This window comes from Mustelus asterias, chromosome 11, assembly GCF_964213995.1.
Source record: "Mustelus asterias chromosome 11, sMusAst1.hap1.1, whole genome shotgun sequence".
Classification (NCBI taxonomy): Eukaryota; Metazoa; Chordata; class Chondrichthyes; order Carcharhiniformes; family Triakidae; genus Mustelus; species Mustelus asterias.
The window spans coordinates 61,801,568-61,814,062 of NC_135811.1; the positions used below are offsets into that span (position 1 = coordinate 61,801,568).

At 45.2% G+C, this 12,495-nt stretch overlaps 1 protein-coding gene across 1 annotated transcript; it reads left to right on the forward strand.

The window, feature by feature from the left end:
• Positions 1 to 3,620: 3,620 nt before the first annotated feature.
• LOC144500923 (arylamine N-acetyltransferase 2-like) lies at positions 3,621 to 11,586 on the forward strand. Its single transcript, XM_078224423.1, has 2 exons — positions 3,621 to 3,663; positions 10,188 to 11,586. Exon 2 carries the CDS (start codon positions 10,197 to 10,199, stop codon positions 11,070 to 11,072), a length of 876 nt encoding a protein of 291 aa, XP_078080549.1. The 5' UTR covers positions 3,621 to 3,663; positions 10,188 to 10,196; the 3' UTR covers positions 11,073 to 11,586.
• The last annotated feature ends 909 nt before the right edge of the window (positions 11,587 to 12,495 follow it).

The window sequence follows — 12,495 nt, forward strand, 5'->3', positions numbered from 1 at the left end:
CCCAGGAATGGTAGGCCTGACATACGATGAACGTCTGAGGATCGTGGGATTATATTCATTGGAGTTTAGGAGGTTGAGGGGAGATCTGATAGAAACTTACAAGATAATGAACGGCTTAGATAGGATGGACGTAGGGAAGTTGTTTCCATTAACAGGGGAGACTAGGACGCGGGGGCACAGCCTTAGAATAAAAGGGAGTCACTTTAGAACAGAGATGAGGAGAAATTTCTTCAGCCAGAGAGTGGTGGGTCTGTGGAATTCATTGCCACAGAGGGCTGTGGAGGCCGAGACGTTGAGCGTCTTCAAGACAGAAATTGATAAATTCTTGATTTCTCGAGGAATTAAGGGCTATGGGGAGAGAGCGGGTAAATGGAGTTGAAATCAACCATGATTGAATGGTGGAGTGGACTCGATGGGCCGAATGGCCTTACTTCCGCTCCTATGTCTTATGGTCTTATGGTCTTATGGATACATACATGCTGGAGAAAGGAACAGGGAATACAAGGCCTGGGTGGGGAGAGGTAATTAGGGTGGGAAGAGACTGATCTGGAATATGAATACCAGCATTCAGCAGTGGGTGTGCAGGCCAGTTTAGGTGATGTATTTTCTATATAATTTTATGTAACTTAAGATGTAACACGTTGGTAAGATCCATACCGTGTGATATTTATATGTGATGTAATTATTTCTAAAGTGCTGCTGGTTTAGCCACACCTTCCTCCTTGAAACAAACAAATGAAAAGATTGTCAATTCAAATCAACACTCAGCCTCCCTCACAGTCGAACAACTCTTACATCACATTCTGAGTTGGGTTCACCGCCATCACAGTCACCTTATCGGACAATTTCTTTCTCTTGTCAACAAGGCACAGGGGGAGAAGAGTGACAGATTCCTGAAGAGTGACCTTCATTCTGTGACAGTCCAGTCAGAGAAATATCACTCCATCCAGATCCCTCCCCGGAGTTTGGAACAAGAGAGTTTGAGGCTCATTGGTTTGTTGAATTGCAGGTAAGTGATATAGGTGCGAGATTTGATTTGGTTTGGTTTGATTTATTATTGTCACATGTATTGGGATACAGTAAAAAGTAATGTTTCTTGCGCGCTACACAAAGCATACCGTTCATAGAGTACATAGGGGAGAAGGAAAGGAGAGGGTGCAGAATGTAGTGTTACAGTCATAGCTAGGGTGGAGAGAAAGATCAACTTAATATATGATAGGTCCATTCAAAAGTCTGAGGGCAGCAGGGAAGAAGCTGTTCTTCAGTCGGTTGATACATGATCTCAGGCTTTTGCATCTTTTTCCCAACGGAAAAAGATGGAAGAGAGAATGTCCAGGGTGCGTGGGGTCCTTAATTATGCTGGGTGCTTTTCCGAGGCAGAGGGAAGTGTAGATGTAATCAGTGGATGGGAGGCTGGTTTGTGTGATGGGCTGGGCTAAGACGTAGGAGCAGACATTTGGCCCATCGAGTCTGCTTCACCATTCAATGAGATCATGACTGATCTGAAATGATAATCCTCAACTCCACTTTCTTGCCTTAATCTCTCGATTCCCTTACTGATTAAAAATCCATTTCTCTCAGCCTTGAACATAGAGTTATAGAGGTTTACAGCATGGAAACAGGCCCTTTGGCCCAACTTGTTCATGTCACCCTTTCTTTTTTAAAACCCTTAAGCTAATCCCAATTGCCCATATTTGGCCCATATCCCTCTATACCCATCATACCCATGTAACTATCTAAATGCTTTTTAAAAGACAAAATTGTACCCGCCTCTACTACTACCTCTGGCAGCTTGTTCCAGACACTCACCACCCTCTGTGTGAAAAAATTGCCCCTCTGGACACTTTTGTATCTCTCCCCTCTCACCTTAAACCTATGCCCTCTAGTTTTAGACTCCCCTACCTTTGGGAAAAGATATTGACTATCTCGCTGATCTGTGCCCCTCATTATTTTATAGACCTCAAAAGATCACCCCTCAGCCTCCTACGCTCCATAGAAAAAAGTCCCAGTCTATCCAGCCTCTCCTTATAACTCAATCCATCAAGTCCCGGTAGCATCCTAGTAAATCTTTTCTGCACTCTTTCTAGTTTAATAATATCCTTTCTATAATAGGGTGACCAGAATTGCACACAATATTCCAAGTGTGGCCTTACCCATGTCTTGTACAACTTCAACAAGACATTCCAACTCCTGTATTCAATGTTCTGACCGATGAAACCAAGTATGCCAAATACCTTCTTCACCACTCTGTCCACCTGTGACTCCACTTTCAAGGAGCTATGAACATGTACCCCTAGATCTCTTTGTTCTGTAACTCTCCCCAACGCCCTACCATTAACTGAGCAAGTCCTGCCCTGGTTCAATCTATCAAAATGCATCACCTCGCATTTGTCTAAATTAAACTCCATCTGCCATTCGTCAGCTCACTGGCCCAATTGATCAAGATCCCGTTACAATTGGAGATAACTTTCTTCACAGTCCATTATGCCACCAATCTTAGTGTCATCTGCAAACTTACTAACCATGCCTCCTATATTCTCATCCAAATCATTAATATAAATGACAAATAACAGTGGACCCAGTACTGATCCCTGAGGCACACCGCTGGTCACAGGCCTCCAGTTTGAAAAACAACCCTCTACAACCACCCTTTGGCTTCTGTCAAGAAGCCAATTTTGTATCCATTTAGATACCTCACCCTGGATCCCGTGAGATTTAACCTTGTGCAACAACCTACCATGCGGTAACATACTTAACGACCCAGACCCACAATCCCCCTCACACCCAGACCCACAATCCCCCTCACACCCAGGCCTACAATCCCCCTCACACCCAGACCCACAATTCCCCTCACACCCAGACCCACAATCCCCCTCACACCCAGACCCACAATCCCCCTCACACCCAGACCCACAATCCCCCTCATACCCAGACCCACAATCCCCCTCACACCCAGACCCACAATTCCCCCTCACACCCAGACCCACAATCCTCCCCCCCATACCCAGACCACAATTCCCCCTCACACCCAGACCCACAATCCTCCCCCCCATACCCAGACCACAATCCCCCCTCACACCCAGACCCACAATCCCCCTCACACCCAGACCCACAATCCCCCCCACACCCAGACCCACAATCCTCCCCCCCACACCCAGACCCACAATCCTCCGAACACCCAGACCCACAATCCTCCGAACACCCTGACCCACGATCTGCCTCCCCCTCCCCCACCCCCCGCACACCATTATGCATGAACAGTGTAAGTTTAGTACTCTAGATAAAAGGTAAATATGGAGCTGACCCAGCTAGCTGAGTATCAGTTAACTATCGATCACCTCACGCCTGATTAGTGCCTCAATTTGTATGGATACTTATGAAGTTTAACTAGTGTGTGAGTCATATTAGCTCACCTCAGGTCTGTTTAAGAAAAGGGCATAAAAATGCACTTGCAGTTAGCTTTGTGTGTGGACAGTGGGAGAGAAAACCCACCGGAGTGAGACACAGCCTGAGTAAGTGTGGGTATCGGGAATTTGGAGCTCAGTGGGAATTCAGTGCAGAGGGGAAAGAGGTGCTTTTTGCTTTTTCTTTTCATTTTCTAACTTTTAAACCTTCAGAGAGTGGTCTTGCCCTGCTGCAGAAGTAGAGGACACAGGGAGAACGCTGATTGATAAGCAGCAGATAAGTATTTAATACTTTCATCACTTATATTTTCAGACATAATTTTTGTGGTTCATAGTTTGTTGGAGGTATATTCGGTATTAACGAGAACCAGGAAAGAAGGACCCTGAGAATTGGATATAATCTGATAGCAAGCATCTTCCAAAGGTTTAAGTTAAAGGGGTAGGTCATGGCAGAAGAGCTCTAAGCCGTGTTGTGCTTCCCGTGCTCCATGTGGGAAGATGGAAACATTTCCAGTGCCTGGGGCCAGCAGAGGTACAGGAAGTGTCTCCAGCTGCAGCTCCTGGAAGCTGGATTTTGGAGCTGGAGCAGCAGCTGGGGACACTGTGGAGCATCCGTGAGACAGTGAGTATCATGGATAGCACGTATAGAGAGGCAGTCACACTGCAGGCTAAGATTCCCCAGGCAGAAAGAAGTGGGTGAACACCAGGCACTGCAAGAGGGTGAGGCAGGCAGCACAGGAATCCCCTCTGGCTATTTCCCTGAAAAACAAATATACCGCTTTGGATACTGTTGAGGAGAATGAACCTCAGGAAAACAGCAACAGCCAAATCCGTTGCACTACGGTTGGTTCTGTTGCAGAGGGGAGGGTTATAAGTGTGAGAATGTAATAGTTATAGGGGATTAAATTGTAAGGGAAATAAATAGGTGTTTCTGTGGCTGCAAACGAGTCTCCAGGATGATATGTTGCCTCCCTGGTGCTAGAGTCAAGGATGTCTTGGAGAGGATACAGGCATTCTGAAGGGGGAGGGTGAACAGCCAGTGGTTGTGATACACATTGATACCAATAACATAGGTTAGAAAAGGGATGAGGTCCTAAAAGCAGAATATAGGGTGTCAGGAAGAAAGTTGAGAAGTCAGATGTCAAAAGCAATAATCTCAGGAATACTATCAGTATCATGTGCTAGTCAAAGTAGAAATGGCAGGATATATTGGAAGAATATGTGGCTGAAGAGATGGTGTGAGGGGGAGGGTTTCAGATTCCTGAGGCATTGGGACCAGTTCTGATTTTGATTTGATTTATTAATGTCACATGTATTAACATACAGTGAAAAGTATTGTTTCTTGCGCGCTATACAGACAAAACATACCATTCATAGAGAAGGAAACGAGAGAGTGCAGAATGTAGCATTACAGTCATAGCTAGGGTGCAGAGAAAGATCAACTTAATGCAAGGTAAATCCATTCAAAAGTCTGGCAGCAGCAGTGAAGAAGCTGTTCTTGAGTCAGTTGGTACGTGACCTCAGACTTTTGTATCTTTTTCCCAAAGGAAGAAGGTGGGAGTGCGTGGGGTCCTTAATTATGCTGGATGCTTTGCCGAGGCAGCGGGAATGTAGACAGAGTCAATGGATGGGAGGCTGGTTTGCGTGATGGATTGGGCTACATTCACGACCTTTTGTATTTCCTTGTGGTCTTGGGCAGAGCAGGAGACATACCAAGCTGTGATACAACCAGAAAGAATGCTTCCTATGGTGCATCTGTAAAGGTTCGTGAGAGTCGTAGCTGACATGCCAAATTTCCTTAGTCTTCTGAGAAAGTAGAGGGAATGGTGGACTTTCTTAACTATAGTGTCGGCATTGGGGGGACCAGGACAGGTTGTTGGTGATCTGGACACCTAAAAACTTGAAGCTTTTAACCCTTTCTACTTCGTCCCCATTGATGTAGACAGGGGCATGTTCTCCTTTACGCTTCCTGAAGTCGATGGCAATCTCCTTCGTTTTGTTGATATTGAGGGAGAGATTATTGTTGCCACACCAGTTCACCAGATTATCTTATTCCTGTACTCTGTTTCGTCATTGTTTGAGATCTGACCCACTACGGTGGTGTCGTCAGCAAACTTGAAAATCGAATTGGAGGGGAATTTGGCCACACAGTCATAGGTGTACAAGAAATATAGTAGGGGGGCTGGGAACACAGCCTTGTGGGGCACCGGTGCTGAGGATGATCGTGGAGGAGGTGTTGTTGCCTATCCTTACTGATTGTGGTGTGAGAGTTAGGAAGTTCAGGATCCAGTCGCAGAGGGGGGTGCCGGGGCCCAGGCCACAGAGTTTGGAGATGAGTTTTGTGGGAATAATAGTGTTGAAGGCTGAGCTGTAGTCAATAAATAGGAGTCTGACATAGATGTCCTTGTTATCCAGGTGCTCCAGGGTTGAGTGCAGGGCCAGGGAAACGGCATCTGCTGTGGACCTGTTGGGGCAGTAGGCAAACTGTAGTGGATTCAGGTAGTCAAGGAGGCTGGAATTGATTCGTGCCATGACTAACCTTGAGGAAGGTGGAACATGTACAAGCTGGACATGTTACACCTGGGCAGGCCGGGGACTGATGTCCTTGGGGGAAGTATTTGCTGGAATGGCTGGGGAGGATTTAAACTAAAATGGCAGGGGGATGGGAATCTATGCAAGGTGTCAGAGGAGGGGGAATCAAGGACAAAAAGCAATGATAGAAAGGGTAATAGGAAAGTGATAGGCAGATAAACTAAGGGCTATAATTCAAATGGGGCCTCACTGAAAGACAATGGGAAAGGGACCTGTAATGTTCAAAAGACAAGTCTAAAAGCTTTGTGCCTTAACGTGTGGAGCATTCGCAATAAAGTGGATGAATTAATCGCACAGATTGAACATCCAGGGGTATTCAATATTTAGGAAGAACAGACAAAAAGGAAAAGGTGATGGAATTGCACTGTAGGTTAAAAAGGAAATTAACACCATAATGAGGAAGGATATTAGCTCTGACAATATGAAATCTATATGGGTAGAACTAAGAAACTCCAAGGGATACAGACGTTACTGGGGGTTGTATACAGACCCCCAAACTGTAGTGGTGATGTTGGGGATGGCATTGAACAGGAAATGAGAGATTCAGGTGATAATCTGTAATTATGAGGGATTTTAATCTGCCTATAGATTGGGCAAATCAAATTAGTCACAATTCCAGAGAGGAAGAATTCCTGGAGTGTATACAGATGGTTTTCTGGACCAATACATTGAGGAACCAACTAGAGAGCAGGCCATTCTAGACTGGGTATATTGAATAATTGGCAAACTAGTTGTGCAAGACCCCTTGAGGATGAGCGACCATAACATGATATAATTTTTTATCAAGATGGAGAGTGCTGTAGTTGATTCTGAGACTAGGGTCTTGAATGTTAATAAAGGAGACTACAATGAGGTGTGAGTTGGCTATGATAGATTGGGAAACGCTACTTAAAGGGATGACGGTGGATAGGCAATGGCAAACGTTCAAGGAGCGCATTGGTGAACGGCAACAAGTGCTCATTCCTTTCTGGCACAAAAGTAAAACTGGAAAGGTGGCCAAACCATGATTTACAAGGGAAATTAGAGATACAAATTCGATCCAAGGAAGAAGCATACAAATTGGCCAAGAAGAACAACAGACCTGAGGGTTGGGAGCAGTATAGAATTCAGCAAAGGTCCTGATTTAAGGTCTGACAACAGGAGCAGGAAATCTTGCCAGAGGCCCAAGAGAGCACTGGGGAATGTCTTGGGACTATCGGGATAGATCCCACGGTTACCGGGGAACGTCTAGGGAACATGGGGATTGGCCCCGCGGGCACCAGGGAATGTCTCGAGAATATTAGAAGAGCGAGTGCCGGGGAATATATCGGGAGAGCGAGTACTGGGGAATGTCTCAGAAAACTCCCCATTTGGAGTACTGTGCTCAGTTCTGGTCGCCTCATTACAGGAAGGATATGGAAAAGATTGAAAGGGTGCAGAGGAGATTTACAAGGATGTTGCCTGGATTGAGTGGCATACCTTATGAGGATAGGCTGAGGGAGCTCGGTCTTTTCTCCTTGGAGAGACGTAGGATGAGAGGAGACCTAATAGAGGTGTATAAGATGTTGAGAGGCATAGATCAGGTGGACTCTCAGAGGCTTTTTCCCAGGGTGGAAATGGCTGCTACGAGAGGACACAGGTTTAAGGTGCTGGGGGGTAGGTACAGGGGAAATGTTCGGGGGAAGTTTTTCACACAGAGGGTGGTGGGCGAGTGGAATCGGCTGCCGTCAGTGGTGGTGGAGGCAAACTCAATAGGGTCTTTTAAGAGACTCCTGGATGAGTACATGGGACTTAATAGGATGGAGGGTTATAGGTAGGCCTAAAAGGTAGGGATATGTTCAGCACAACTTGTGGGGCCGAAAGGCCTGTTTTGTGCTGTAGTTTTTCTATGTTTCTATGTTTCTAATATTGGGAAAGCAGATACCGGAGAATATCTCGGGAATATCAGGATTGGCCCCGTGGGCATCAGGGAATGTCCAGGGAATATTGGGAGAGCGAGTACTGGGGAATGTCTCAGGAATATCGGAAGAGCGGGTACCAGAGAATGTCATGGGAATATCAGGAGTGCGGGTACCAGGGAAAGAATGGCATAAAACAGAGCAAACTTACAGGGTTGAGGGGTGAAGACTCAGGGCCATTGGAGGGGGGATAAGCCAGGGCCAGAAGGGGGAAGACAGCCTTGTGTTCCTGAGGCTGCCTTCTGCTCCTCAGACACAGCCTTCTTGCAGGGCCCCGACACTGGGAAGGGAAGCCTGGGCTAGGGTGGTGGGTGAGTGGCCAGTCATCAGGGACTGATAGATCCACTCAAATACTGTTGGTGTGGGTGGATGTCTATAGGTGGCGCATGTCAGTAATGAACATTCAATTATAGTTGTTCCTTCAGCTACAATTCAATTAACATGCCCTGTACCCTGACTGCTTACCCAACTCTGCTCACTAAATCAGCACTAATATGTGTTGAGTGCCACCGATGGTCACTCAGCAGTTTACCCTTGGTGTGCTGACCTCCAGATTCAGTGACTGCTATGGTCTCCCTGCACCATTGGCTGACTGGGCCAGCACATACATCCCCTTAGACAGTTAGCAATGGCAAACTATGTGAGGAGAGCACGGCGACTCATCAGATGTGTGCTAAGGTGCACTTTGACAGGAGCCTGCACTGATGAAGCTGTGTGCAAAGCCTTGGAGTGAAGCTATGGACAACGTCTGCTCCTTAGATCAGAGCTCAGGGCAGTAGAGTAGCCAAAGCTGTGGGTCAAGTTTGGTGTGGAGCCTTGCCCACTGAGGGAGTGACTGAAGGACTAATCATCAATGTGGAGGCTAGCATAAGTCACTGGCTGTCAAGCTGCAGCTCCCAATAGTGACTGGGCAAACAGTGCACCCTAGGAGACAAATGTTAATCGTCAAGTCTCTCTCTTTACATTTGCAGCATTTTGTTTGAGGGAGAGATGGAACCTGTGGAACTGACTATGATTCTTTTGGCTCATTTACAAGAGAGATGTTGACGGAGGCACCTGGCTCTCCAGAGGCTGAGGCACTCCCTGGGAGTGTGCACACCTCATACATCCTGAGTAGCTCTCAGATCCCTGGCATGTTTCAGGGTCCACAGTGGTTACAGGGCTACCCACTGAGGACATGGTTGATGATGCCTGTGCAGAGACACAGAGTGCAGCTGAAACCAGCTACAATGGGTTTAAGAATGTGGGAGATCTTGGAGTGCATGACCACAGGTCCTTGAAGGTGACAGCGCAGGTGGACAAGGTGGTTAAGAAAGCATAAGCAATGCTTTCCTATTTTGGGTGAAGTATTGAATACAAAAGTAGTGATGTAATGATGGAACTGTGTGAAACACTGGTTAGGCTACAGCTGGAGTATTGTGTACAGTTCTGCTCACCTTATTACCAGAAGAACATAATTGATCTGGAGAAAATGCAGAGGAGATTTACAAGAATGTTGCCAGAGCTTGGAAACTGCAGCAATGAGAGATTGGAGAGGTTAGGGTTGTTTTCATTAAGTAATTGACGGCGGTCGGGAAGTGGGGGTGGAATGACACACATTGGAAATGGGAAATCTCGCTGGTCTGGAAACCATTTGGAGACTCTCACAAATCATGTAATAACCTCTTCACTGATAAATGAGATCACAGTCAGAAAGCCAGCAAAGAACTGAGGCTTAACCCATCACTGATGAAGCCAGGTAATGAAATGTGGGGAATTCCACAGACTTGTATCACTTGGTGTGTGGAATGGGTGGATAATTTCATCTATTAATCAAAGACTCAGCCATTTATAACTTTTCATTCCTAGTATAGAGAAAGAACAACTCTAGGCTGATCTCTCTGGCATCATTGAGCAACAGGCGAGACTGCCAATGATATTCAGTGATTAAGACCATGAGAGTAACAAGACCATGGGGGAGGAGCAGGTTGAAGGTTGGCCATGAAGAGTAATTTCTTGGACCTTGGCAGCATGTAGTGTGGCCAGTGGGGCTAATCCCAGGCTCAGCCCTGTTCTCAAGGCCTGATAACTACACTTGATTTCTCAAGGTCTAACTGTAGGTCCCATGACAACAGTTGGGACTGGGTATTCCTGAGAAAGATGAAGAGTGGAGAAATATATTCAATAAAATAATCAACAGCAAATCAATTATTAACTTTCCACTGGGTGCATTTAGGATGTTTAATGTTTTTCTTTACGATTTATTATCTTTAACACAGAGAAAATGAACCTTTCTGAATATTTTACACGAATTGGCTATTCAGGGCCTGACAACAAACCCGACCTGGAGACACTGAGCAAATTGCTGGAAAAGCACATCACATCAATTCCCTATGACAATCTCGGTATGCACTGTGGAGAAACAATAATTCTCGACATGGAAACCATCTTTGATAAATTAGTGAGGAACAATCGAGGTGGTTGCTGTATAGAACATAATGGGTTGTTCCATTGGGTATTAAAGGAGATGGGATACAATGTGAAGATTGTGGCAGCAAGATTGTACAAACCACCAAATGAAAAGTATGAATCTTACCCATCGCATGCATTCCTTTGGGTGACCATGGATACCAAGAATTATGTCACTGACGTGGGCTTTTTAACATCCTATCAAATGCGACAACCCCTCGAGCTGGTGTCAGGCAAGGAGCAGACCCAGCTTCCTGGCACATATCGCCTCACTGAAGATAACAGTATCTGGTACCTCGATAAACTGGAAAGAAAACTTCACATTGAAGGTCAAAGCAATGTAAATCCATCTCCAATGAATCAACTTGCCTACCAAAAAGTCCTCTGCTTTAACCAGAAACCTTGTACCCTGGAAGATTTTGAGGAAAAAATTAACTACTTGCTAACATCCCCTCGGTCCTTTTTTACAAATATGTCCTTTGCCTGCTTTCAGACTGCGAATGGATTTAAAAGTCTGAAGGGTACGACCTACAGTGAAGAGATCTTTAAGGGTAAAGATGGAATAGACCTGAGAATCTCGAGAACGCTGACTGATACAGAGTTGCAGTCTGTGATCAAGGAGACATTCAACTTGACGTTGGACAAGAAGGTTATCCCCGTGTGTAACTTGACTCATTTCCTGGTCGATTAACACCTATAAAACATCAGATTTCACTTTTGAAAATTAATGCCTTTGCTGGGGTTAGGAATAAATCATCTGTAAAGTATAGATCACTAACTTCCTCAGAGTAGAACAGTAATTTTATTGGGAACAATTCAATAATATTTCAGCAAAGAAAAATCATTTTATTAGATCACACATCAATCACTTTATTGGGTTACAGAATGTAAGCGTGAATGAATAGATTTAGTAAAAAGGAGGGGATAGATTTATCACTGCTGCATTAGAATAAAATCATACGTTAATCAGATGCTTATACCTCAAGTTCCTGACATCAGCTGAACTTGTTTAGCTATTGTGTGAAGAACAGTTTTCTAGCTAGATTTCAAACAAACTTTTGAGTGAAGGATTAGTAATAAACCTTTCGGAATTTTAAAACAATGTTCTGTATATTGAATAATTGTGCAAGCAGACTTTATCTGTGACGTAGAGCTGAGAACTGTATTACAATGCTGTCTCTGTGATCACTGCGTTAGAGATCTGTCTCAGAGCTGTGTTAGAGTTGTATGACAGGAGGGTGCTCCTCCAGAGGTTTCTCTGGGGTAGTTCCCTCCATGCTTGAATCATTAATAAACTATTATAACTTGTCTGTGGCTCTCACATGATTATTTGGAAGAGGTCCACCCCAACAAATTGGCGTAGTCAGCAGGATATTCGCAATGTATTTTTGGAAAGGTTCTGCAAACAGGGTGAGTATATTTTATTTACAACCCATAGTTAGTGCAGAAAGCCTGCCCGAGGACGGTCCGGTTGAGTGACAAAAGATTCTGAAAGGAGAACTCAGAACAGGAGGTGCAAGGGTAGAAAGTAGAGCCATGCTGGTGGGCTAGTGGTGCCAAAGCTGTGCAGGTAGGCCTGATGGCTACCATGTGAAATTGAGGAGGCAAAGCAGTGTAGATGGGCCAGACCCTTAGATAGGTTGAGGAGGCAGAGTAGTGCTGATGGGTTACAGTCAGGAAAGACAGTAGCCAAAGCTGCGCTGGGAGGCCAAACCCTCAAAAGATACCGCATGTAATCATTTAATAAGAACCATGCAGGTTTGGAAACAAACTCTGCAGAGACGGGCAGGGATAGAATGCCATCAGGAAAGCAGGAAGATAGTACCATGAACTTCGGTTAGGGAGCCTGAGGGTTCTGTCACGAGGTTCATAGCAAATCAACACTCCAGATTGTAGAGTAATAAATGCAAAGATACCAATGGCTTTGTCATACGCTAGAATGTGACTGATAGACAGTTTGACAATGGAGACAGAAGCACCAGGAGCCAATGATACTCTGGGAGCTGTAGAAGAATGTGATGAAGATTATGATGATGAAAAATTTTCTAAAGAGTTCAGAAAGGAAACAGCAAGTTGGATAAAGTCCAAAATACGCTAGCGTACAGTGGGGAATT